Source organism: Xiphophorus couchianus, chromosome 21, assembly GCF_001444195.1.
Source record: "Xiphophorus couchianus chromosome 21, X_couchianus-1.0, whole genome shotgun sequence".
Taxonomy (NCBI): Eukaryota; Metazoa; Chordata; class Actinopteri; order Cyprinodontiformes; family Poeciliidae; genus Xiphophorus; species Xiphophorus couchianus.
The window spans coordinates 1,208,213-1,235,994 of record NC_040248.1 but is presented as its reverse complement, the minus strand read 5'-3'; the positions used below and the strand labels follow the sequence as shown (position 1 = coordinate 1,235,994).

The following is a 27,782-nucleotide window of genomic DNA, read 5'->3' as shown; positions in this document are numbered from 1 at the left end:
AAGAACTCAAAGGTAAATTAAATCATTAATGTATTCACCATAATGTTATGTAAACCTTTAGTGTTTTTATAAATATATATATAGTATCTTATAGATACTAAGAATAAAAACCAGCAACCACAGTCAGAAACAACTTTGTTTTTTTTAATCAATAAACATTAAAGACAAACAGAGACTAGCAGTAATATTCAGCAGCAGGACGTCAGGGTTTGGCTCATTTCTGTCAAGTAAAGCAAAAATTCAACAACACAAACAATCAAGAGTGAATATTTCAAGTCAGACAACAACAGGAGGTTCTCCTTGTGCTACAGTTTGGACTGAAATGGTTCCGTGAAGTTTAGCTGAACCGTGCTCCTCAGTGAGAACCAGCAGACAGGTTCTGCACTGGTTCCCATCCAGAGCTGAACTTAAAATTCACACATTCTCACTTTGAACGCATTTAAAGTTACATTTACAGAAACAACATAGTACATGTATTCACAATAATAGTATAAGAAACAAGTCATTATTAACAAGAAGCTGACCTATTCTTTATGGAAGTGGTGTTTTTTGTAGAACCCTGGCAGTACCAGCAGGGGGAGCTGTTCTGCCTGCTTTCCATTTACCTTATTCATTTTTAAATGAACTAACTTGAACAGTTCTTCTTTTAAGTCGAAGTTTTGACTTAGAATGTCAAAATCCAACATGGCTGCCACCTCACTAAGTCACAGTAACAAATTTCAAATCAAATCCGTCAAACACATTCTCTAACTCACTGTAAACCCGTCAGCGGGAAATAATTAGCCTGTTTTGCTAACAGAAGCTAGCTTGGAGACGATTCTTCTAAAACACAGAATGAACACAACACGGTGAGCACTGCCCCCTACAGTCTGTCTCCATGTTGACAAGTAGTCAGAAGATTTGTTCACATTTTCCTTCCTATATTTAAAACGAGTTAAGATTATTCCAGATTACTGAATAATCTTTTAAAAATTAGTAAACTCTTCAAATCTCCCCACCAACTCTGATGTTTAGTAAAAATTAAAATTTTTCCACTTCGTCTCCACCTCGTGTCGACATGCACACAGATTTTGGTGAGATTTTTGAAAACACTGATGTATCTGTGGGAACATGATGTCCAAAGAGGATTAAAAAACATGGTGGACATGTCCTCCTCTGTCCTTCTACAACCTATAAAACGGAACCATTTGTGTTATTTCGTTCACCCAACGTTGTCTTCTACAAAATTTCAATTTTAGTAAGCTTAATTTTATTTCCACCTGCTCTTGCAAGGCTTGTATAAAATTGTTCTGATAGAAAACCAACAGATTGTGTGAATGCAGATTCTTTTTTTTACAAAATGGCAGTTATAAATATCTGGAGTAGAGCTGTTTTCTCTTTTTCTGAAAGATTTAAGGTTGCAAACATCATGTTGACTGACAGTCAAAGCATATCTTCAGAAAACTTAAATATTTTCAGTTCATGAATGTAAATGTTGGAAACAGAAGCGCCCAGGATTAAAACATCTGCATCGTCCTGCAGCATCCAAACCCACATGTGAGAGCAGGAGAGTTGAGCGAGTCTTTTTTAATGTAACCTGAATTAGCTTATGTTTTTACAGTTTATCTGGGTAATGTTTGGCTCCATTTTCCAGATGCGTTCATCCCGTCAGCTTAGAGCCAAAGATTGGACCTTTGCCTGAAGGAACAGGAAGTTCTTGTTCTGTTTCAGGTCCTCTGGAGAACCGACAGTGAACCATCTGAGTTAAATCCAGTTATCCGTCCAATTTAAAACAGTCCACTGTTTATCTGAGCAAAGCCACAGTTTCAGTCGGAGCGCTGCTGCCCCCTAGCGGACAGGAGTGTACAGTGCGCCTCCCAGTCCCAGGTACTCCAGGTTCTCTGCTGCAGGGAGGAACATGCCGTTCCCAGTGAGCGCTCCAGTCTGCGGTAGGAAGGCAGCCTGGTAGCCAGCCTGGTAGTCGGGGTCGTCCATGCTGCCACTGGACACCAGGGGGAGCGAGTTTTGGTTGGTGTTCAGGTACTCCGGTCTGGAGAAGTTGGTCTCCGCCTCCTGGGAGGACAGCGACACCGGGCCCCAGCCGTCCGTCAGGTCCTCGTAGTTGGGATTGTAGATATCCGACAGCCTGCTGCTGGTTTCACTCCCAGGCTGGTTAACGTACTCTGGAACACAAACATCAGGAAGATTTATTTAGAGCCTGGACTCGGTTGCTATGGTGAAACTCCTTGTTTGCATCTGACTCGTATCCTGTCTGTTTGACTCCATTATTGTGATCACTTCCTGATTTCTTGAAGAAAGTGATTGCTGGTCAGAACCTACCGTGACCATCCAGGTCTTTCTCCAGCGCGTTCTGGGTCGGATCAGAGATGTACCGGAGAGCGATGCTGTTCTCTCTCACTGGATGCCCATTCTAAAAAAACACACACAGTTCAGATGGATCAGTGTCCATGTTGGATAAAACATGCCCATTATTTCACTTTACGTAGTGTTCTGCCCCCTGGTGGTCGGCAGTAACAGGACATGTGTGTTAACATCATAGACATAGTAAAGAGTAAACCCCGCATTGGCTGCACAGGAAATATGGCGGCCATCTTGGAGCCGTCGTTCCAGAAGAAGACTCGGCACTGCCGGATATTTTTGTTGAGATCGACGGACTATTTCCATGAGACCTCAGGGGATAACGTTTCACAAGTAAGATGAACATATTATTGTTTATATTTTATAATTAGAATATTATTATATTGTATTTTTGTCCACCATAAAATGCCAGCTAATATTAGCTTTAGTGCTTGATGTAACGCCGGTGTTCAGTCCACGCTATGAAGGATAACTGAGATTTTGTAAATTTTCAAAAAGTTTGAATTATTCCCTAACGTTGATTTAAATTATTTGACACAAGAGCGCTATCTTAGAAATAAAACAATTTTATTTATAATTATAAATATATTATTCTAATATTATGTGTCATAACAATCCAAAGCAAATATTACACAGGTGGCAAAGAATATTATTTATATGTCATTCTTTCACAGAAGTAAGACACCAAATCTTCTGTTTTTATTTTGAAGGTTTCATAAAGACACGATGTGAGGAAGAACTGGAAAATGTCTTTAAGGAGAGACGGATTCACTGCTCTACGTCTCGTCAGGTGAGAGAGCTTCTTTACTGTCTACGGCTAAAATCCCAACACCAACTATATTGTAAATTTGAAAACCAGTTAAAATATAAAACACCAAATGTTAATAAATTTATGGTAAATATGTGAATAAAGGGAATGTTTTAAATATCTAAGCTGCAAAAACAAGAGACAACGAAAAGAATTGAAAGAAGGAACAAGGAAAGTAATTAAGGAAGGTAGGAAGGACAGGAGAAGAAGGAAGGAAGGAAAAAACAAAAGTACAAATGAAAGAATGACGGACAAAGGAATAAATAAATAAAAGTTTCTTGTTTCTCTTATTCAATGAGACACGAAGACAATGAAGGATTGAAGGACACAAGGAAGTATACTAAGAAGGAACAGGAAAGAAGGAAGAACATGAAACATGGCCAAATGGAAAAGCAGTTACAAATACAACATCCTCCACACTTTAGTTGTTTTTGCTGATCCAGACCTAGAAAGTTACTGAAGTTAAAGTCCAGATTTTTCCAGACTACTCAGAAATCCTGATTTATGTCATTTAATTTTGTGGCAACAGTTTTATTAGCTGGTCTTATGGTTTTATAAGGATCAGATTATTGAGACACAAATTCAGATGAAAATCTTGACAGCTGTCTGTATGAGCGGCAGCCATGTTGGATTCTGAGACCCAGCCGGTGAGGAACCTCGGACTTTCCGGGTCAGAATGAAAACTCCAGAAACTCCAGGACTTGTTTCAGGTTGCTGTTCGGTTAGCATCAGAGTTTTTACCGGCGGGATGCAGGGCTCGCTGCCCTGGCGGTTTATCCGTTTGTACGGCAGCAGGTATTCATCGGCGTCGACCACGTCGTCATCAGAGCTCAGCAGGCGGGAGAAAAGCCTCCGATCAGACGGACTTGGCAGGTTGCCCTGGGAAACAAGTCAGAGGCAACCAAAACAGTCAAATATACTTTATTATTCCATATTTGATTAGATTCGCTTCTTAATGTTCAGTTACTTAATGAAAAACATTTAGATTTTGATTTGGACTCTTTGGATATATTTTCTGAAACGTAAAGTGAAAACCCAGAATTGTTCTGTTAGTGTTTTATAGTAGGGTCAGGTGGGGGCGGTGGCGTACCTGTATGACCAGGTACCTGGACGGGTCCCGGGCCATCTGGGAGAACTCGCCCACCAGCTCTCTGAACCTGGGTCTGCTGGACGGGTCGATCATCCAGCCTGCAGGGAGACGGGGACAACACACTACCATGAGGAAACAGCCCAGCCAGCCTGCAGCGCCACCTGCAGGGTCAGCTCTTACACTTCAGGATGATCATGTAGACTTCGATGGTGCAGATGGGAGGCTGCGGCAGCCGCTCCCCGTTCTCCAGCACCGAGGCGATCTCCTTGGCCGGGATGCCGTCGTACGGTTTGGATCCGAACGTCATCAACTCCCAAACCGTCACACCTGCAGAGACAGGAGTGACTTTAGCTTGGTTAGCCTAGCCTAGCCTAGCAATAACACCGCACAAAAGGAAAAAGAACAATTTCCTCATTTTCTGCAGGAACACACTTAGCCATTTATAGTTAGAATGACTCGTAGCTGTCCTGTCAACGGACTCGTTTGCCCAATTTGTGGACCTCAGGTAGATAAAATATCACCTTGTCAAGAAAATCCGAGCTCATCCCACTTCCCCATGCTGGAGATTTTAGTTTAACAGTAATAATAAATAAAGTTATCTTTAAAATGAATCACTCAAGTGATATCAAGGCCCAACATTAGACTTAAGTGTCAATAAAATAAATCTGGTTGTGTGTGTTGTTTTTGTCTCATGCAAACTTTGCTTTAATTCTACTTTTTTCTATCTAATCATAAGAAATCATAGTCAGTCAGAGAGAGTCATTAAACAGGAAAAGCAGGTTTCCTGGAAAAAGAGGAAGTTTCCAGCCTGCAGATTTATAAAAATAGCTGAGAATATTTTAAAGCATGAAAGTTTTAAAAAATTAAATCTAAACATTTTGAGTAATTTGATAAGATTCAAAGTAAAATACTTATATTAATATTGATTTACTTGTAATAATACTTACACTTATATTTGTGGGAACTACAAGAAAAACAAATAACTGTAACTTTAGTAGTAAATAATTAGAATCATGTATTATTCTTGGTTTCTTTTCAGAAAAACATCTGTAATAACTCACATTAAGATTATAATAAGAGTAACTAATAAGTTATGGTTATAAAATCATAAATGAATGATAGATCAGAGAAGCTGAAGAAAATAAATGTGATAAATGTGATTTTGACATTAAACTTGAAATGGTGTAAAAAGGTGTAACTGCAGTTAAACATCACTGATATGTTGGAGGTAGAGAGTAGGTGAAAGGTTGTGCAGGCAAGGGACACAGGAGGTTGAGCAACCCTGAGACATTGGCACAGACATCAGGAAATGTCTGTAAGACAGTGATGGATATGAGATCATCTGTCTAAGCAGACAGATAAACCCTATATAAGGTGGGTGCAAAAGAGGAACCGTTCGTTGGATCCTCCGGGCAGCTTCGAGCCAAGATCGAGATGGACAAAGAACTCTGCAGCTGAAGAAGAGCCGGGGCCACGGAGCCGGAGACTGTCCTGCACATGGAGACCAACCCGTCTGGCCCACAATCTGTGGCTTCGAATCGCACTTCTCTCATCGGCTGGGTTCTGACCCCAAAGACAAAGATGAAGACAAAGACAAGGAAGAAGAACTGGTGCCTTTTTTCCTGCCAGCACCAAGTCCTGTGTGACCTCAGCATCCATGCGGAGAAGAAGCTCATCGGACCTGCGGAGATCCTGGCCTTCGCCGATCAACATCTTCCTCCTGCTGCAGCACCTTCTTCATCATCAAGCCAGGTCTGGGGTTCGAGGCGCCAAACTCCGTCCGTCTCTCTCAAAGGTTCCCTTTTTTAGTACTCAGTGTCAGCAGTAGGGAAAGATAGACTAGATGATTGATTTTACTTATTTGATTATTTCTGCTACTGAATTAAGCTGTACTGACCCTTGCAAAAATGCCTTACTAATAAAATATTTAGCATAAAGAAAATCTAAAAGATGTTGTGGACATTCAGTTAATGAGTCACCTTAAAGTTCTTTGATGGTTGTAAAATAGCTGTGATGTTTGATTCTGGAGAGGAAGAAGTGGAAAATGTTTTTAGGTTGCTGGTAGCCCATATTTAAAACATCATCCTTGGGACTCGCCCGAGTCACTAAAACCTACCTGGTTCAATAACAAATGCAAGTTGCAAAATAGAGAACGAGCGACCGTTAACAGGTGTGCTCTGTGAAACTAGTTGGCTGTAGGCTGCTCAGTCTGGCTAATTCACAGGGGGAAGAAGGGTGGGACACCTGGATGTAGGCCGTCAGATAACCAGGCGAATCGTTTCTCGAAACCAGCTTAAACAGAGTTTACTTCAGTTCTGGACAGGGTAAATCCCAGCAGATTTAGGAAACTCAACGGACCCGTTAGACGGAGAGCTGGTAGCACATCTCCCCTCTCAGAAGAGGAAGTACGAGAGTGAGAGAGTAGAGACAGAAAGGAGGGGGGGGGTGTTGCGCAACAACAAGTGGCGCCCAACGTGGGGCTTAAAGTGACTTTGACCCCAAATCCCAGAGGAGGTAGAAAGGAGGCTTCATGGATGCAGAGCAGAGAGAGAAGGAAGAAGTTCAAGTTCCATCGATCATATCCCCTACTCCAACATCTTTCTGACCTCACAGCCAACCAGAGGTTTAAAGACGAGCAGCAAAAGCAAATGAGGCGGATTAGCAGAGTATGCTAATGGATGGAGTCATCCAGGATGTGTTGCTATGTTACTAATGTTTCTGGTGCCTGGATGTGGAGCTGTTAGGCTGCAACAGTCTCCAGTCAGAGGCTTCTTCAGATTTGTGGCTTGACTGACTGCTACTGGAGCTCCATAAATGAACGCCACGTCCTTTCAACGTAAGATGGGATTTTAGCTAAACTAAGAGCCCTAAGTTTGAATTTTTAGTAATACAAATCACTCATTCTAATTTCAAACAGGAAAACTGGTAAGATTTCCATGATCAGATTAAATATAATCAGGAATAAATCAATATAATCAGGGTTACATGCTAACACTGATGTTCAGCATCTGTTCAGTGTACAAAAATCTCACTCTGGTTTGAGTCTCAAGCATTTAACATTTTGAACAAGAGATGATAATGTGCAACCAATATTCACTAATAGTGTAGAAGTATTTTATTCAGTCTAAATCCTCTGGCTGTGTGGTTTCAGATGTTTAAACCGGCTAACAGGAAGCAGAGGGTGAAGGCAGGTAGGTGGCGCTGTGGGGACGATTCCTCACCGTAGCTCCACACGTCGCTCTGATGGGTGTAGGTCCACTGGAGGATCGACTCCAAAGCCATCCACTTAATGGGAACCTGCTCACAGAGATGCAGCAGTGATTCATCTCTGACATGTTTTCAGTCCGAACAGCAAACAGAAACCAGTCAGGCGTTGCCATGGCACCTTTCCTCCGTCGGCTTGGTATTCCTTCTCGTCAGCCGTCAGCAGCTTGGACAGACCGAAGTCTGTGATCTTGACGTGGTTCGGGTTTTTCAGCAGGACGTTCCGGGCTGCCAGGTCGCGGTGCACCAGGTGGCGCTCTTCCAGGTAGTTCATTCCCTGAACCAGCAGGACACAGTGTGTCATTTAACAAACCAGAACTAACCGGTAAATAGATAAATAAATATTTGAATTCCATTATTTTGTCCAGCTTATCATGAAATGTTGATTTTAACTTTAAGTCAGTGTTGGAAAAAGTTTCCCAGACCGTGTGATCCAGAACAACCCAAATTCACTCTAATCTCCTGACCCAGTTTACATTTTCCCAGCATCTAAACATTTCAGACGGGACTGAAGAGATTAACAGTCCTTCATCCTGATGCGTTCAGGTTAACGAGCCTCAGCAGGATTACTGAGCGCCGAGGTTCCTGGCTCACCTTGGCAATCTGAACACACCAGTTCAGCAGCCACTGGCCGCAGATCCGCTCCTGGTGCTGCCGGACGTAGTCCAGCAGGCAGCCGTACGGCATCAGCTGCGTCACCAGCTGCACGGCCGACGTCAGGCAGATGCCCAGCAGGCGGCAGACGTGAGGATGGTCCACGCTCGCCATCACGTACGCCTCCTGCAGGGAAACCCGCAGAGTCACAAACACCAACAGTCCATGAATATCCCACAGTCATCAGGTCATATTTAATAAAGAATTAAAACCTGCAGCGTCAGAAACACCGACGGTCCATAAACACAACGACATGGCAGAGCAGGTCAGAAATATCATCTGGTCATCTTTAACAAATAATTACTTTATAAAATAAAACACAGTTTGATGCTATATGTAAGAGTCATATTCACTTCATTAATAATTAACTATATGTGTACATAAATATGCAGAGAAATACAAAAGTATGAATTGTTTTAGTTTAATAGTCGATAAACAGAAGAACTCTGCAGATATTTAGCTGATCAGACTTAATTAAAAAGTCATTTATAAATCTACAAAGTAAGAGCTATGATGTGATGTGGAATGTTTGTTCCAAAACTAATAAATACTGCATTATTTTAAAAATGTATAAAGTAATTTTAAATCAGAAATTCACTTTATGAAACCACAAAATAACATTAATTTGTTCATATGCCATATTAATTCTGATTTATGCAACAATATTAAAACAGAGATGGCAGAAAGACAAATAAATATACATTTTATTTATCTTTTTGCTCTTTTTTCATCCTTTGATTTTTGAATTTAGCAAGTGAAAATTGTCCTAATTGAGTTCCCTTTACATCCAAATGTCTGCACTTGCTAACATTTTCTGACCTTTTACTTTTGAACTTAATATTAATTCTGAAAACATTTCAATACAAATCTCAGTTTATCCAAATGTTTACTGCTACGCTTCACCTTCTGTTTTGTGACAGAAGTTTTCTGTATTTTCTATGTATTATTGTCCAGTTTAACATATTCAGAGGTATTGTGGCTTAACATCCATTCCCATCAATCACCCTTTAACTGTGAATGCTACATATGCAGCATATTGTCATATGATAGGAAACAGCAGCTCTTAGAGATGTGCTGCACAGATGAGTCCTACATTGATGTACAACATGATCTCTGATGGTTTGAAATGAAGGACAGAGGCAGGAGAGTCCATCAGGAAACTGTTGAATATCATGTTTAAAGAATCCCAGCCAGAATGTAAATCCATTAATATTTCTCTGCTAATGAATCACATCAGCCTGTGGGATCAGCGGTAAGCTCTGGACTGGTTTGTGATTAACGATGAGAAAATCTGGGCAGAAACAGAAACAGTAATCCTAATAAATACTGGTGCTGTCCAAAGGGAACAGACCCAACATCCAACTGAACCTTGTTCTTTCTGTTCAGAAGAGCCAACACAGTTAAAGACGTAACACACAAGACAAGATGAAAGTTGGAGTCCCACCACAGCTCTTGAGCAAACCGAACCAGAGGAGAAGCAAAGCCTTACGTCCAGAACTTCCTGGTTGACTTTCGGTGACGTAGCCTCTCTCAGAACTTTGATAGCGACTGGGATCCGGATGTTTTCTCCGTCGGGGTTCCATAAACCCTGAACAGAGAGGCATGAAGTCAGTTATTTCATCATCTCAGGAGGAGAGAGTTTCTAACAAGGTCTTCTGCTTTCAGCCATCGCTGGTACCTTGTAGACCGTCCCAAATGCCCCGGAGCCCAGAACTCGGTCCTTCTTGAATTCCGTCTCCTTCAGGATTCTCAGGAAGGCCTGATTGGGAGCCTGACCGCTCGGAGTCAACGGCTCCACCAGCTGCAACATGTCCAACAACATCAGACACAACCAGCAAGAGTCAGAGAGTTTGTCTTCGTTTGACATTCTCCAGTCACTTCCAACGCCAGAGTTGTGTTTTAAGAGTGACGCTCACCTCCTTCTCTTGGAGCAGGCGGCGTATTGTCCTCTTCCGTTTTATTCGCCGGCGCCGCAGTAGAACCACGATGAGCAGCGCCACAATTACAGTGATCAGGAGTCCACTGACTAACCCCACTGCCAGAGAGGAGTGGGAAACGATATCGCTGGTGGGAAACAAAGAGACCAAAAAACAGATGAGTCAAAAAAATGGTCGGGTCTATACACTTTCTTATCCATACTGAACGAAATCATCATGTGAACTTCCAGGGTCATTTACATCGACATAAACAGATTAATTCCTGATCAATATGATGTCATTATTTCTATCCTGCTCAACGACTCACAGGAAGGTTGATTGGTATGAAGAAGGCTAAGCTAACCCAACAGACTGATGCTATGTTTGGACAGAGCATTGCTAATGGATTTGTTGTTGATGTGTAAATTATTATTATTTTTTATTTTCTCTGCAAAGAAGTTGGTAAGTTCACTACAGATCCTGTTAGTTCAGGTGGTTCAGTTCGTCAACCAGTCGACTGTGGCAAATCAACTCAGCATTGTTGATGTTTTTGTTTATGATTCGCTCATGTTTTGCTGTATGTTTGTGGTTTTATTTGTAGTTTTACCCTCTGCAGCCAGACAGTCCAGGACCAGAACACCTGCAGACACAAAGACAATAAAATAAACCTTCACTTATTTTCTCTGCTGGTTTAAACTTCTCAGACCTTTCATGATGAAGAGGTTTTACCCTTGGGTGCAGTTCTGATGACACGGCTGGCATTGGCCCATCTTATCCGCATATTTCCAGATCAGAGTCTCTCCGTCTCCCAGCATGCCGTGGGGGCAGCGAGGGATGCATTGGGGGCCATCTTGAAAGTGTGCACACTTGGAGCAGTTGGCTGGCCCCTGCACAAAAAAGGGTTTAATACTCAGAGATAACAGAAATTCATGCAAAGCATTTAATTCAAATTGCAACAAATTATGGCAAAAGGCCATAATTTTGCCAAACTCCAGTTTATGGAGTCAAAGAGAGTTTCATCTCAGACGAAGATGAGGAATACTTTTTGGATATGCAGTGTTTCTCCTGTGAGTAAATGGATTCTGAATTAAAATGTAAAAGCTCTAATCTTTCAGACATTGTTTGAGTGGATGTGAACTCACCGGACCGTAGCAGGTCAGGCTGTCAGTCTGCACCAAACACTCCTGGTGACACTGAACACACCTGCCGTTCACCTGGGCCTCTCTGGGTTCACTGCACCAAGAAACAAAACAAAACAACTAAATTCATGCAAAAAAGTGCGTAAAGAATAGTAAAATTACGTCAGAACTATAGCTGATGTACAGACTGCAGGTCTCTCACCCCTGCAGCAGGTTGCAGGATGCCACACAGCGCCCCCCTCTGTCCACATGCAGACAGGAGACACACATTGTGGGCCCCGGGCCCCAGCAGCCATCCTCTGAGCACTCGTTGTTACAGGTTTGATTCTCAGTCCTGGCGTCATACTCTATGCTCTGGTCCTCAGACCGGAACAAGCGCCTCCAGTTGATGGTGCTGGCGTAGCGCAGCTGCGGCGTGTTCTTCAGGATCACATTCCCAGCACTCACCTCCTTCAGGGAGCGCAGACCGAGCCACTGCAGGTGACTCACCTGAACCACCACAAAGCTGAACCCTCTGGGAGGAAAACATCACTGTTGGTCCACAGCTGGGAAAACTACAGATAGAAAGAAACACGGAAACTCACCTGGAAAACGTAGTTCTTCCTCTGATAATTTCCAGGTTCTGGAACACCGACAGAGACGTCATGTTTTCAGGCCACCACATGATCACCAGATAACCTGCGACACCAACAAGCTGAACTCTGAGGCTGGTTTCTGCAGACATGTTTCTGATCTAATGACAAAGCTAAGAGGAAAACCTACCAGTGATTTCCTTCACTGTCGTCAGGTTCCACAGATGCTCAGGATCCATCGGCCCGATTTTGTAATGTGGATCCCTGGAAGAGCAGCCGTTACATAATCACAGACATCAGAGCAGGATATTCAACCAGAATCAACACTGGACAAAAGTCATGTACAATTTTCAGTTTGGACAATTAAACTCTGTATTTCTGAATCATATATTGTTTCTCATGTTGGCATCAATCAAACATTCGATTATGAAGCTTGGAAAAACTTTGGTCATCCTGTTGAACGCGACATGAGAACTCCTGGACTCATTTATGGCTTATTTTCTGAACCAGAGCAGAACCCAAACACTGATCAGTGGCTCACCTCCATTCAGAATAATAACTCTTACTGAATCCATATGCCTGGATTAATCAGTTGGAAGGAGCTTTCATTTTCAAGATGCAAAGTTAAGAGGAGTCTGTGGTGGCCTCCGATGGACTGGCGACCTGTCCAGGTTGACCCCTGGAGATCGGTACCAGACCCCTTCCTGACCCCACAGAGGGTCAGCATGATGGATGATGGAAGGACAGAAATGTAAGAAGAAAAGGTGAAAATGTCCTCACCCTTCAAAGGAGTTCCTGTTGAGGATGATGTCGCCGTTGATCTTGGTGCAGTTGCTGAAGGACCCGATGTTGGTTGAGTTGACAGCAATAGTGTTGCTCAGAGACCCGATTCCAATTCCATCACACACTGCAGGAAGAACAAGAACAACTCTGGGAATCTGCTCTGGGTTTGTGTGTGTGTGTGTGTGTGTGTGTGTGTGGGTCGGTCTACCTTTGGGACAGACTCCGTCGCATGGCTTGCAGCTTCGTTTGCCATTCTCATCTACCTCAAGCATTCCTGCACTGCAAGAGCGAACACATGCGCCTTCTGTCACCACGTAGTTACCTGTGAACAAAGACAAACATTAAGGCAACATCAGAGACTAAACAACGGGCGACTTACTGACAGACGTTTACCAGCTGCAGGACAGATCTAATCAAGCTGCATTTTCAGGAACCTCAAACATCGTCACATAATCAGTTCTTCATCTGAAGTGAACTATTTCTACATGTAACACTCTGCAGCATACAGAGGCCACTGAAGGCTGGATGATCTGATATGAATATGTTTTTTATACTTACTAGGGCATTCCTTGACACAAGCGGCTCCGAAAGTGTACTTGATGTTGGGGTTGTCCACCACCTGGTGGCTGACGATGTCATAGATTTTCGGCGGAGGACAGGTGTCCTTACAGGTTCCATCATCGTTGAAGTCCCTGCAGGCCTGCATGAAGAAACGAGGAACAAATGGAGTTAGAAACTAAATGAAACCAGAATAAAAATGAAACAAAGATTGAACATGAGCCGCATGTCTGTTAGCTAAACAGTAGAACGGATCTTTGTGACTCACAGGAAGCAAAACTCTTTGGAACTGTTGAGAAGGTTATGTCTGAGCAGAAAAAATTGTATAAAAATCTCAATGAATTTCCACCGGTGATAAAGAAAAGTTCATTCCAAAGCCCAGATAGGAAAACCCACTCACTACCTCCATGATGAGCGTCTATGTTCTTGTTCTTCTTCTGGCTTGTGACTTTTAGACCAAAATACATTGTTTACACTTTTTTAGCTAATATATTGAATATAACCTGGATCCATCCATGATCTTCTACTTAATCCAGGTGAAGCCCAGATTTCTCTTTGCCAATCACTGGAGTCAGCTCCTCCTGGTGGCCAGACATGGGTGAAGGAACGTAGACCGGTAAATCAAGAGGGTAATTTTTTTGGCTCTGCTTTTTTTTCACCACAACAGGCCGGTACAGCGCTGGTTTTACTGCAGACGCAGCACCAATCCACCCTTCAGTCTCATGCTCCATTTTCCCTCGTTTGTGAACAAAACCTCGAGATATTTCAGCTCTTCCACTTGGGGCAGGACATCGTCCCTGACATGGCGAAGGCACTCTGCCCTTTTCTGGTCAACACTCGGTTGCAAATCCCTCCAGTTTAAACTGGAGATCACGTTCTGATGAAGGCAGAAGAACCACATCGTCTAGATAAAGCTGATCCTCAAACAATAGATTCTTAAGGTCTGTGCCTAGAAATTCAGTCTATAAAAGTTGTGAACAGAACAGTTACAAGGGGCAACTCTCAGTGGAAACAAGTCTTTTTAACCTCTCCCAGCTCTTGCACCAGTCTAAACCTAACAGCCTGAATCAGAGGACCTGTAACCTCACCCTCCTGCAGTGACCTCACAGCTGAACACATTCTCCAAGTCCATAAAGCACCTGCAGACGGTTTGGCTGAACTCCCAGGCTTTTCCAAGTAATTATGGAAATCAAGAATATTAGTTCATGTGGTGATCAGTAGCAACATTCATGGAAAAAGTCATTGAAGTCAATAGTACTTTTACATGAAATGTGATTATGATCATCTGATACGGACCAGACAGTCTGTGGCTCTGGGTCCGGTGCAGCCGCCAGCACAGTGTTCGTTGCAGCAGTCGATGGGTTTGGGACCGCGGCACCTCCTGTTGCACTGCTCGGCACACAGCAGCTTGGTGACTAACGGGGTCAGAGGCAGATTCATAAACTCACTCAACACAAACAGCCAGGATGGTGGAACGTAAAAGAAACAGTGGAAGACTTTACATTTCTGGCAGTGACCTGGTCCGGGTGCCCAACACGACCCGTTAACACAGCCGGGGTCACACTTCTGACCTGCAAACACATTCATGTTACCAACAACGTTCAGCCAGGATGAGAACATTAATGAATATTTTAGAAATGTTTTCCATACATTGGCGTTCAAACGCGTGTGGTATGAGGTTCATGGTGGGATTACTGGTTTTATCCACGATATCCCACCAGTTGATGGTTTCCACGTTGCACAGCAGAGGGTTGTGGCTGACCTTCACTCCTCCTGACAGAATCTCTGTTGGAGGCAAACAAACTGTAACAATGAATTTCTGTAAAAATATAGGTTTCACTCAACAACTGAAACATTATTCATGATGCATTTCAGCCATTTTAAAAATACATTCAGGATGAACAAGAGACTGAACATGAAATCAGAAACATGACAGCAGACACTATATTAGATGCCGAGTCGATGTTTCCATCCTTGAACATTGAACAAGAACCTAATTAATCTGGAGGTTTATTCATGAATGTGAAATTTCTGACCAGAGCTTTTTCTTTTTCACTAAACCTTTATGATTCTGTAAAATATGTTATGCATAAATTTGTTAACCAGCCACCAAAAAAGTCCAGCATTATGAAGCCATGTGTTCACAGCAGAGGTGTGACTCAACCAAACCAATCAAGGTGAACGTCGTACGTCATCAGGCACAAAGTGCCAAGGAGCGGTCTGTTTCCTGCTGTCAGATCTCAATGTTCTGTTGAAAGAAGACTTTCAAACGATCCTGCAGCTCCACCCACTCAACCAGCTGCCAAGAACTCCAACTGACAAACCTTTATTTGCGCAATCCTGTGGGTTTTAAAGCTCCTCCAGCATGCCTTGTCCTACACATTTATGACACATCAGCTAATATTCCCTCAGCTACAGACTTTCTCTGCAGTTTCTGTTGGTTTGGGACACATCTGTAATGTTGACCCTTCTCCTCCTGATTGGTGACACTTGCTTGTGTTTCTAACATCGTCCAGAAGCTGCTCCACCCACCGGTCAGGTTGCTGAGCTGCAGCTGCTTTAGGCCAACCTGGTAAACATCTGGTGATGACGGGTTCTTTTGGTAGTTGGACATGACTAGCAGGGTGAAGTTGCCCTCGTAGAGATTCTGTCCTCGGATCAGACGCAGATTGACCAGAGGGATGGTGGACACCTCGTTCATGGCGATCAGGACGTAACCCCCAACTTCCTGGATGGACTGAAGAGGCAGAGAGAAAGAGCTGAAGACCTGAAAAACTATCCAATAACCTTCAGCTGAGGCATTATGACAGGATTTACATTAATAAGTCTGTTCAATATGTTATAAGAAACAACTGGAAGCTCAAATCCCAAATTAATGATCACATTTAAAATAGGTTTTATCACAAAAGATTGTTTCTTGAGTTTAGGAGCCTTTCTGTGCCTGAATGATTATTCATTAGAGAAACAGATGAACTACTGAACAAAGATCAGAGGAACATCTGCTTGGAATGAAAACAGAGATGATGTTTGGATCAGGAGCTTTGTTTGCATGTCAAAACCTTTCAGAAGATAAAAATGTAAACCTTAAAAGAACAAAGGACTGAAAGTGACGTGATCAGTTTGACATGTCAGGTGTTGCAGCGTCTTTAGAAACTTTATCAGGAGTTTGATCAGAAACATGTCCATCCGGAGGGAAACCAGCGGCGCCTGACGTAGCGTGATGACGTAACACGGACCGGACTCACCTGGAGGAAGGACAGGTCCTGGTTCTCCTGGGTGTAGGTGATCTCCAGGTTCTCCAGAACCACATTGCAGCCAGAGTACATCTTCTTCATTTTGAGGTAGTGATTGTCCAGCATGGTCATCTGGTTGCTCGTCCCCTGGCACACTGAAAGCAGACACAGAGTTCACTGCAGTTCCTCTACCGGCCACTGAGTGGTGCCGTTTCCCCGGTAACCATGGCAACACAGAGCTTAAGGAGAAAAGATTCAGTTTTAATCTGCAGCAAGATTAAAATCTGAGTTAGAATAATTTAGTGAGAAATTTACTGCAGCATCAAACTTCTGCTCTTAGAAAATGACAGGCAGGTGATAATTCAGAGCTGTAAAAAGTATTAGCTCTGTTTTAGATTTTAAAATTAATTATTTCTGGTTAAAAACCAAATATTAATATGAAACAAACTAAATTTCTCTTTATTACGGGAATCCAAATATCCAATTTCATCCTCACTCTTCCTCATTCTTCAGACGCGTGCCGATGTTTTACGGTTACACCCTCTGAGTTGTTCAGGTGAAGTTTCCACTCAGACAATTAAAGGAGCATAAAGAGACGAGGCCAGAGGAGTGGCACATCCCAGCAGCAAAGGCTTAGAGGAGTTGAACAAGTCAGAGAGGAATGAAGCTCTGCAGGCTCACGTCTCTGTTAGAAACAAACCGGCAGCTCAGGAGTCAGAGGTCAAGGGTCGGTAAAATCTCTGAGTGGGTCCTGCTTCTGAACGGTGAACTGAAATCAGTTCCTTTCTCTGAGCAGAACGACTGACATTTTGCTCTGATACAGCCACACAGATCAGATCGAACCATTTCAGGAAGGAAGGAAGCCATGTTGGAACATCAACAGACTCGGCATCCTGATGACAGTCAGAACCAATCATTAGGCCAGAGATCAGAATCAGAGTTTTACTTTTATCAGCTCTGAACTGGGATCAGCAGTACATTTTTTGAAACTCGTTAAAAGCATCAGAACTAAGAACTTCCACCAATTTCTATCCTTAATGCATAAACAGAAAGTAAAAATCAGATGCAGGTGAGAAACTTTAGCTTTATTTTTTCCCATTAGGTTTCAAAACGACGTTTCTAAGAAGTCAGGCCTAAAAAAAACTGGAAATCAGAAAAGTTGAGACATTTCTGCTGGGAAGGTTCATACCACAGCTGGCTGTAACTAAATCTAAAGGACAAATAAATGAACTGAATGATGGTCTGTTCAGGCTAAAGGAGGAGTTATTGATGACTGGAGGCAGATCGGAGCTGATGGACCCCCGGTTTATTTCTCCCGGGGCCCCGCTGACCTTTGGGCCCCGCTGACCTTTGGGCCGGCCCTGGACGGTCCGTCCACCAGATGAACCAACGTGTGTCCAACACTAACAGCTCAGAGATGAACGGCGGTTTGTTCAGATGTTTCTCCCTGATGAAACTGATGAGTCTTTCCTCTGAACTCTGATTGGCTGACTTCCTGCTGTGATGTCACAGAAACAACACAGCTGAGCTGGGAGTGATCCTGATTGGCTGCCGGCTGGCTGAGGGACCGTCCCATTGGTCGAAGCCTCATGGGGAACGCTCCACATCTGGACTCAGACGTAATGACTTTTCTTATTTATTCCTTTCTTTCCATCTCCATCCCTCCTTCTATCATCTATCTTGATCCTCTTTTTTCTTCATGCTTTCCATCTATTTTCATTCCTTCATTATTTTTCTTCCAGTCTGCTTTCAACCCTTCTTCCTGTTTCTCTTTCCTCAGTGCATCTCCATCCGTCCATCCGTCCTCCCACTCTCCTCCCAGCTGTCTCTCTTCTCTCCCACTTGTTTATTCCCATCCCTACATCGAAGATTCCCAAACATCCTTATTTTCCTTCTCTCCTCAACATCCGTCTGCTTTCATTCCTCATTTCTCCTTTTCTCAGAGTCTCTTCTTCAAACCGGTAACATCTCCAACCTGGAAGGTTCATCAGAATTCCCTCCTGCCGAATCCTTCAGTTATTCCAGAGAAATCGGTTCATACAGGCTGAATGCAGGCGTCCGGTCCAGTTTGTGTTGATTTCACACGGTTCTGTACAGAATCACAACCAGAACAGAACCGGACCAGAACTCGGCCAAAACAATCAAACATGAGAGGAAGAGACAGTTGAGCTCAGAGAAACTTCAGCCATGAAACGGATCGTTTCCTCCATGGCAAACTAAACTAGTACAAAAATATTAATTATTATTATGGTTTTTCTTCTGTGGATATTTCTAAAGTAACTGAAACAAAAATGAATAAAAAACATAATTTTAAAAATGTGCCAAAGCAAATATGGCGACAAGCTAAAATATTCTGAAAGATGATGAATCTGATCATGTAAATCCACAAAGCAGCAGTCAGGGAACAAAATGCCATAAATTCCTGCATGTTTTCATCTCTGGATGTAAAACGACAAAATAAACTGAACGTTTAACGATCCAAGCCGACCCGTCAGCTTCCAGCTTCAGATTTCCAGACCATTGTTAAAATACTGAGGATGGTTCTGCACAGACGGAGTCACATGGAAACAACAAAAACTTCTTTCCTTCCTGTTTTCTATATTTGCTGGTTTTATTCCCTACAGTGTGATTTTTCCAAAACTAAAGTGTAGTCATTGTTCTCTGAGTGGCTGTAAATTCTGTAAAGTCCCAGATAACTTAGTCAGCAGCTGCAGCAGAAACATCCCTGTCGGGTTTGAATAGAAAACTCAGTGGAAGGTGAAGTGTGGTGATAAACAGTTTGTTTGTTCAGGAACAGGTCGGGCCTGTCTGCGTCTCCTGCAGCTCCTCTGAAACCCGACGCAGGCTGAGAGTTAAAGATAGAACCGAGTGACGGAAAAATTCATCATGAGAAACATTACAGTCACAAACTAAAGACTAAGAGTTTATATTCATGTTCAGCTCCATCAGTGCAAAAACACAAAACCTTAACAAGTGTTTAGTTACACATAATGCATGATTCAGAGGGTTTAACAGCAGGATCATTATAGCATTACTTAGACAATATAATAACACAGTTGACCTTCAGTTGCACCCTGTTTTGTCCATTTTAATGTAATTATGCACAGTTATAAAAACAATGAAGCTGATGTACCAAAACAGGAAATATCAGTGGAACATCCCAAAGCACAGCTCAACATTTCATCTGATGTGTCAATAAGAAATCTTGACTGTTTTCTATTCGTCACTGAACTTCATATTAACAGTTTTTATGTCTGTGCTGCAAAATGAAACTTTTTAAACTCCTTCCTCTTTTCTGAAACCCTAAAAGTCCAAATTTTCCATGTAAAGCAAAGAACTGAGGCAGACGGACCAAAATGCGTCACATGTTGGTTTAACACACTCCCTTCTGTTATCACATGTGAATCTCTGCTTGTTTTACTCGCTGCCATCAGATTAGTGGAAATGAACGTTCCTGAAACTCTCGACCTGCAGCAGATCACAATCACAGCGCCGGCCAGTCAGAGCCAAGATGGTTCAGCCTTTTTCTCAAAAAACCACAGGAGATGGAGGTAGAGATAAGAATCACACACACTCCTACACACACACACACACACACACACACACGCACACGCACACCTGCAACCTGCTCAGCACATTTTCTCTCAAACCTCCTGTTTTGGTTCTGCTGGAGGAAATGTTCTGCTCAGACAGACGTGTGTTTGTCAGGACGATTAGATTATCAGTAATCGACCAGCTGATTCCTCAACACGCTTTCTGTGTTCAGCCTGAACTGAGCCTCCCTGTTTGTGACACACTGAGCCGCTCAACCCATGAACCCAAACCGAGTCAACAAGACCTGAACATGTCGACCCAAAGACTTTAGACCCAGAAACAAGTTTAGATCCAAACAGGTTCTGGGAACAGATGCTGTTCCTGGAAAGTTGCAGTTTGGACATCGTAGCTTTTCTCCTGACTTTAGGATAAATTCCTCAGGATTTTAACCTTCAACTCTTCGTCTGCTTTTCATTCCTCATCTGTTTCTAAACCGATGATGATAAACAGAATAAACAAGGATGGATTCTCTCAGTGAAACTGCTGAGTGTGGATCTGAGGAGGTCGGAGTACCAGGAGAAAACCTTTAGATGCTCAGAGAGAACATGCAAACTCCAGGCTGGGATTCAAACCCACAACCTTCCTACTGCAAGGCATCAGTAACAACAACTGATCCACCAAATAAGAGAGCTACTAATTCAATAAATCCATAACTTTCACCAAATTCAACTAAAGCAAGATGACTGGACCTGCAGACGTTTGTCTTCACGGCTCATTATGAGGCTCAGAAAACCTGAAACTATTTCAAATAAACATCAACTTTAAGAACCGAACAGAGAGCAGAAAGAAAACCAACAAATAAAAATACAAACTTTTCATTAATGGGAGAAACGATCTTGGTTTCATGGATAATTAATCCATGAAACCAAACCAGCAGAACAGAAAAACCTTTAAATGTAAAAGAAACCAGCAGATTTTACCTGTAAAGTCATTATTTCTCTAAACTTTGTAAAATTGAAAGCATTTTCTGATTTTCTGTGGTATGTTTCTAAAAAATCAAAAAGGATTCATTGATCTTTGCAACAAGCCGTCTGACTCCCCCCTGCAGAGGAAGACCTCTGTCTGTAATAAACAATCTGTGCTCCTCCATTGCCGTTTGGCAGGTTGAACCTGTGATTGAGCAGAAACCTTCTCATGTGGATCCTGTTTGTTTTTCAGATGGAATCAGTGAGAGCTGCTGCCTGCCTGGACCTGCAGCTCCGTGTTTCTGTCTCCGTTTTCCTTCCTGCTCATCGACTTCGCAGCTTTTCCCTCCAGTCCTGATCTTACAGGCTGTTTGATGGAGCAGAGAGTGGAAAGCGGCTCGATGGCAGCAGATTATTTATGACTGGAAACCTTAAAAAGTGTCTCTAATGAAAGTTTGCTGACATGGAATCGATAGTTTTACGCTCCGACCGCCTGCAGCTCCAATCAGTGGAAACGTTTGTCGTTTCAAATCGTTCTGGTTTTAAACTGCAGTTAAAAGCTTTTATTGATTCGTATGAGAGGCAAATCGACTGAACTCGGCTCTGACCTTCCAGATGAACTGATTCCAGAATCATCTTTAAAATCCACCAGCAGGATTTTGTTAAGTTTTTACTCATTTCTGGGTCAGTTTAACACACAGCTGAGGCTGTAAAAACAGATTAAAAAATAAACAGAAAATCTTCAAGAGAATCTATAAAATACAAAAAGCCTAAAGATCCAATAAAAACCCGGATCATTCCTGGAGTTTATGACTGAATGACTCATAGATCAGTTTATTGTGTTTAAAACCTTTTTCTGTAAATGTTCATGAACTGAAAAAGAAGCCAAACAAAATCCAGGAAATCCGAACAAATCTACCGAGAACCAGGAACCTGAGCTGGTTCCAGAAAACTACAAAAATCTATTTAAGTGAATAAAATGTTTTTTATGAACCTCAAAAAAGCAGCACTGAATAACAGAGTTCATTGTGGTTTGAACCTAAACCAAAATAATCATCATTCTGATTTTCTTTGTCGTCACAGACATTTCTCCTACTTTAAATAGGACAATGAGTTCAGATGAGTCTTTGAAAAGTAACGACTGCATGTTGTTCCCCTGAGTGTGTCTGCAGGTTGGTGACCTTGACCTCTGACCCTCGGTGTTGGACTGAGACAGAGATGTTCTCTGATCAACAGCTGAGAATCTGCAAAGTCAGATTCAGTCTCAGCTGATCCGACCCAGAAAAACACTCAGAGCTGCTTCATCCTGCAGGATGGAAGCTGCAGCTCCATGACCTTTGCTCCTGAAGGTCACAGCAGGTCGAACAGGAAGCGGGTCCATTTTCCTGAACAGAACCGGGCAGAAGAGAACCTGCTGGAACATCAGCAGCTAATCACTAAATCTTCCCTGTGTAGATCGTGTTTGACTTGTGTGAGCGGGGTGTGTGTGTGAGCGGTGTGTGTGTGAGCGGTGTGTGTGTGTGTGTTAGCGGTGTGTGTGTTAGCGGTGTGTGTGTGTGAGCGGTGTGTGTGTGTGTGAGCGGTGTGTGTGTGAGCGGTGTGTGTGTGTGTGTTAGCGGTGTGTGTGTTAGCGGTGTGTGTGTGTGAGCGGTGTGTGTGTGTGAGCGGTGTGTGTGTGTGTGAGCGGTGTGTGTGCCTCGCCTGCAGCGCTGTGCGCGGCTCGGAGCGAGACGCTGCTTGTCCTCGGCCTGCAGCTCCGTCTCTCTCTGAGGAAAATTCCAGCATCGGTTTCATCCTGACAGTTAAACCGTAAAGCTGCGTTTCCTGAACACAGCAGCTTCCTAGAGCAACCGGGTCGGAGTTCTGCTGCAGAACCGGGTCGGGGTTCTGCTGCAGAACCGGGTCGGGGTTCTGCAGCAGGCAGATTAGCAGTCGTGACCTCTGACCCAGTGCGTGTCGCGGCAACATGGATCCTGAAAAGCTCCGCGGTCACGGCTGACGAAGAAAACTCTGCAGGGTTCAAGTTTCCATGACGACCGCAGCTTTAAGATAACACAGAGGCTTCAGTGAATTCCTCAGAGTCATCATCATCATCATCGTGGTCGTCATCATGGCTGTGAATTGACCTGCTGCAGGTTCTGCTGGTCAGCAGCTGGATTCATCCTGAGTCTCCGAACCTCAACATGTTTCAACGTTTCAATATTCTGCCTCATAAAAGTCCAGATTTATTTCACAAGGCAGGAAAATGGGAGTAAAGAGCAGAAAGAAGAGGACTGGAAGCTGCAGCAGAGCGACGGTGCTGCAGCAGCAGAGCGACGGTGCTGCAGCAGCAGAGCGACGGTGCTGCAGCAGCAGAGCGACGGTGCTGCAGCAGCAGAGCGACGGTGCTGCAGCAGCAGAGCGACGGTGCTGCAGCAGGAACTGATGGATCTCAGGAATAAAGAAAGTCTGGAGTCTTTTACAGGTTTCTGTCCTGATTTGTCAGATGAAAAAGAACTGCTGCCTTCTAAACATCCAGAGTTTCTGATTAAATCCTGATCAAATAAATCTGTCAAATCATCATTTTGATGATTTTAATGATTTTAATGATTCACCTGCTATCAGAGTTTTTATGGCTCAGTGTTTTGCTGAAACACGTTTAGTTTCCTGGAATCAGACGTTTCACATTCGGCTCAGAAAAACTAAAGATTAGAAACCAGAGATGGAGGCTGGAATAATAAATATTACACAAAAATCTAATAATTTAGTAAACAAACACTAAAAGGTTTGTTTATTTCTGTCTAGTTTTATCTCTTGTTTATTTTCTGTTAATATTTTTTGTTTCTGATTCATGTTCAGAACCAGAAGCGGCTCTGAGAGCAGAACTCTGCAGCTGCAGGTGTGAAAACAGACGGCGCCGTCCAGCCAGCAGCTCTCAGTGACCTTTGACCTCCTGGGTCTGATCCCACAGTGACTGCAGGTTGTTGGAACCGGGTCCAGTTCTCTGCCCCAAACAAACCGCCTGCATGTTGCAGAGCCTGTTAAATCCTGCGGACCTTTTCTCAGCTCCATAACTGACATTCCTCACATTCCTGCCAGGAAAATCCCTGGAGCTGCATCAGACGGCGACAAACCGTCAGAACCAACAAACACCAGACCCTGAACCCACTGGGTCTGGTTCTGGTTAGCCCGCCACTCTGATCCACAGATCAGAACAAAATAATCCCACCGGGGCATTCGGCTTCGTTAGCTGAAGATCATTTTTATAGATTTTAATCTGAATCTGTTTTTGTTCAGAAACGCTGCAAAACGACACAAAAGAGAAACATGAAGAACTGAACAGAACATCCAGCATCACAGAAACACGACAACAAGGTAACAAACTGGGACCCAACAGGAGAAAGACACAAAAAACTCATTAAAGACAAAATGTGTCGACGTGGAAACCACAAAGAAACCAAAGAGAAACTAAATTAAACACAAAGTCTTAAAAATAAAAACTGACAAAAAGTTTTAAAAAATAAAACTTCAGACTTCAGGCCCAATAATCCATGTTAGCAGATAAACTTTTCCTCAGACTGATCAGCTGACAGACAATAAATTAAATTAGTAAAGTTCACTAAGCCCCGCCCCTTCTGAGCCACGAGCCAATCAGATCTCCAGGATCCACCAGACCAGCTGAATGGTTTCTCTTTTTCCCTTTCAGTTAAAAAGTCCTGCTCTTTATGCCAACAGCGTTGCTATGGTTACCATTTAAGCTTTTCAGCATGTGTCTGTTTTCAGTTGACAGCGGCCCCAATGAAAAACAAGCACAAACACACACACACACACACACACACACCTACATAAAGCCAAGGTCCTTCCAAAGAGTCAACACACACACACACACACACACACACACACACACACACACACACACACACACACACACACACTCAGGCTGTCTGATCCTTGGATCTTCAGCTCCAGACTCAACAATCAGACTTTTACTGAAGTTCAGGAACAAAAAACAGAAATCCTGATAAAAGCAGAAAGTGAAGGTTATTAACGCCTCACTCAGTTTAACATGAATGATTTTAATGTTGAACATTTTCACTAACATAATAAAACCAGATCTGTCTCCATGACAACACAGTTTGTCTCATATTTCTCTCTATTTGCTGTAGTTAATTAAAGAATCGTTCCGGGTCGTTGAGCCACTTCAGGTTTTATATTTCAGGTGAATCCATTTTTACCTCAGACTCCCAGCATGCATTGCGTCACACAATGTTCTGGACAGCAAGCTAAGCATGATGAGTGTTTCTCTAAGTGAATCACATGTCTGGTCATATTTCAGAGGGTTTATTGTTAATTATTTTAATGTTGTGAGTTGATGTAAAGGCCGCGCCGTCCCTTTAAGAAGCTGTTCTGGAAGGAAGATCTCAGTCTGAGTCAGTCTGACCTTTCAGAGCCAAACTCCTGCAGCCTCTGAGTCATTTCTGCTCCTGATCCAGAACCTTCACAGACCAAACCGGAACAGATCCATGTGTTAGAACGGCCTAGTCAAAGTCCAGACCCAAATCCAGCTGAGAATCCGTCACGAAACTTTAAAACAGATATGAACAGACATTCTCCAAATGATCTGACTGAGTTTATGAAGCTTTACAGAGAAAAATGATTAAACGTTTTTGGTCTGCAGACGTAAAATCTGGAGGTTAAAACAGAATCAGTGATAAAAATATTTACAAATATATTTTCTTTACTGTATCTAATATTATCTGTGTTGCTTCGTCTCATAAGATCTTATAAAACAGCAAAACCTTCTGATTGTAACCAAACATGGAATAATCTAAGGGTGTGAATAATTTTAGATTTAGTCTGAACTTCAAAATGTCTCCAGATGCGTCCTGTAAAACCTCAACAGGTTAAAATAACTTTTATTTCATTTCTGGAAAACCAGAAGTTTCTGGAAAAAGTTCTGAACTTTCCAGACGTTCTGCTGCTTGTTGATCAGCCAGGATTTAACTTTAAACTTTCTTCCTCCTGAACGTCCTGCAGGAGAATTTCTCTGGATCCTAGGAAACGCAGACAGCGGTCCATTCAGAACCAGAACCGTCCTGCTAACTGAATATCTGCCAGACAAAGACTTGGTCCTGTCAGCTGCTTCCCAAACAGCAGAGCTCAACTATCCTCGTTGCTCCCTGATTTCAGCCGAATCGTCCTGGTTTTATTCTCAGACGATGACGAGGATTCAGTTCCTCCATCTTCCTCTCACTGATCATTTCAGCTTTAAATCATGAAACATCTAAAGGCTGAGAGTTTCACCACAGAACCGCTGAGTCCAGATCAAACCCAGGAGACCATCGATTTGGACCCAAAGAGCCAAACGATCAGAACATTTAAATCCTGGAAGAAAACCCGGTTCTGATCCGAACCCTGACGCTCAGACGGTTCTCAGAACGACACAAACCGAAAGACCAGATTCATCCTGAATTATAAAAGTGATCAACAAAACTTTTTACTTTACATCAAATCATCTGATAAAATGATTCATGTTCAGGAAGACGTAAAAATTTACCTTAAAATCAAAATATGCAAATAAAAATAAATATCAAAAAACACGTTTGAGTTTCTCTAAACTTTCAGCTTCAGTTTTATTCATGAAGTTGTAATAAAATGTAAATATCAGCAGAAATAACAATATTTCTGTTAAAAACATCAAATTTCTCCTGAACTCACAGCAACAGATTAAATTCACTTTGATTTAATTATTCACTAAAATCTTCATCACTAAAAGTTTTGCAGAATCTGAAGGATCCGAGACGTTTGGTCCTGAAATGATGTTTCTGTTTATTAATAATCCAGACATGGATCAGAAAATCTTTTTCTTTCATTCACAGAAAAACTGAAAAATCCTCAGATTCATTTAAATCTGTTTTATTCTCCCATGTTTGATCCTCTATCTATTTAAACTGGACCCAATCAGAACCGCTGGGTCGGGTTCTGTTGGTTTAGTTAATCAGAACCTGGAGAACCGCAGAAACAAACCAAACAGAAACAAACCAACTATAGAGGAAATAAAGTGATAAATGTTTTCAGAGGCAGTTTAATGTCTGAGTCAATAAATGATGATTTATTTTAAATAAATATTTTAAATGTATTTAGAATAAACGTTGGTTGATTCGCAGTCTGGAGGTCAGAACCAGAACCTGGACAGATTCTGATAAATAATAATAACTGATAACAACCTGCAGATAAACTTTATCAACCAGAAACAACAAACTGAATCTCCAGAGAAAATATCTGAGAATCCAGTGGAAATAAAAAGTGAAGCTGAAGTTTCTGGATCAGAACCAACAACAGAACCGACTTTAATTCTTTAAGATCCTCAACATGAAGCAGATTTGAAAGTTTCTGTCTGAACTTTTATTAAATCTGATCCTCATTTCTTTACAGTTTTACTGCAGACATTTAAATCTTGGTATAAATATTTCGTCTCATGTTGGTTCTGATCATAAAATGATCCAAAATCATTTTCAGTTTTAGAGAAATTATTTTACAAACATTTAATTTATTGAAATAAATGTTTCATATAATCAGAGAAAGGAGAAATTAACAGTTTGTGGAAATAAACCTGAACTCATTGAAACTGCAGAAACATGAAGGGAACAAACGACGGAACCTGTCAGAGCAGAACCGACCCGATCAGAACCAGAGTTTAAACCCGGAGCCTCACCCTTTCTGTCCGGGTCTGTGCTGCAGCAGCGGCCGATGCTGAGCAGCAGCAGCAGCAGCTGCAGCAGCTGCAGCAGCGCCGCTCCTCCGGGCAGGAACTCCATGAAGACGGTCCGGTTAGAAACTAGAGTCCGGCAGGTCGGACTGCTGCTCCATGCGCCGAACCGAACCGATCCGGGAGGGAAACTGGAGCAGAATGACGGGTCAGAACACAT

The 27,782-nt window shown here is 42.5% G+C and overlaps 2 protein-coding genes across 3 annotated transcripts in view; both read right to left on the bottom strand.

Moving 5' to 3' along the window:
* Positions 1–27,782, bottom strand: part of LOC114136412 (NACHT, LRR and PYD domains-containing protein 14-like) — a 337,230-nt gene that overhangs the window by 224,330 nt on the left and 85,118 nt on the right. The window lies entirely within an intron of this gene.
* Positions 132–27,782, bottom strand: LOC114136421 (melanoma receptor tyrosine-protein kinase). Of its 2 annotated transcripts, XM_028004386.1 has the most exons (26): positions 27,569–27,781; positions 16,388–16,530; positions 15,675–15,879; positions 14,793–14,927; positions 14,645–14,713; positions 14,439–14,557; positions 13,143–13,284; positions 12,793–12,906; positions 12,582–12,708; positions 11,992–12,065; positions 11,814–11,907; positions 11,432–11,743; positions 11,233–11,323; positions 10,820–10,977; positions 10,698–10,730; positions 10,091–10,238; positions 9,853–9,975; positions 9,664–9,762; positions 8,115–8,300; positions 7,642–7,797; positions 7,478–7,553; positions 4,437–4,583; positions 4,257–4,354; positions 3,908–4,045; positions 2,320–2,410; positions 132–2,162 (listed from the first exon to the last, which is right to left on the bottom strand). In XM_028004386.1, the coding sequence occupies exons 1-26, from the start codon at positions 27,669–27,671 to the stop codon at positions 1,828–1,830; spliced, it is 3,516 nt and encodes a 1,171-aa protein (XP_027860187.1). In that variant the 5' UTR covers positions 27,672–27,781; the 3' UTR covers positions 132–1,827. The 2 variants fall into 2 exon arrangements, with proteins under 2 accessions (XP_027860187.1, XP_027860188.1); XM_028004387.1 differs by lacking the exon at positions 2,320–2,410 and having other exon boundaries at positions 132–2,148; positions 27,569–27,782.

Excerpts from the sequence above, each read along its gene's own strand:
- LOC114136421 (XM_028004387.1), bottom strand. The coding sequence starts at position 27,782 with ATGTGTTCTGACCCGTCATTCTGCTCCAGTTTCCCTCCCGGATCGGTT. Across the intron at positions 12,907-13,142 it reads TTGTGTCAAGGAATGCCCTA|GTAACTACGTGGTGACAGAA; the intron begins GTAAGTATAAAA and ends CTTTGTTCACAG. Across the intron at positions 11,908-11,991 it reads GACAGTGAAGGAAATCACTG|GTTATCTGGTGATCATGTGG; the intron begins GTAGGTTTTCCT and ends TTGGTGTCGCAG.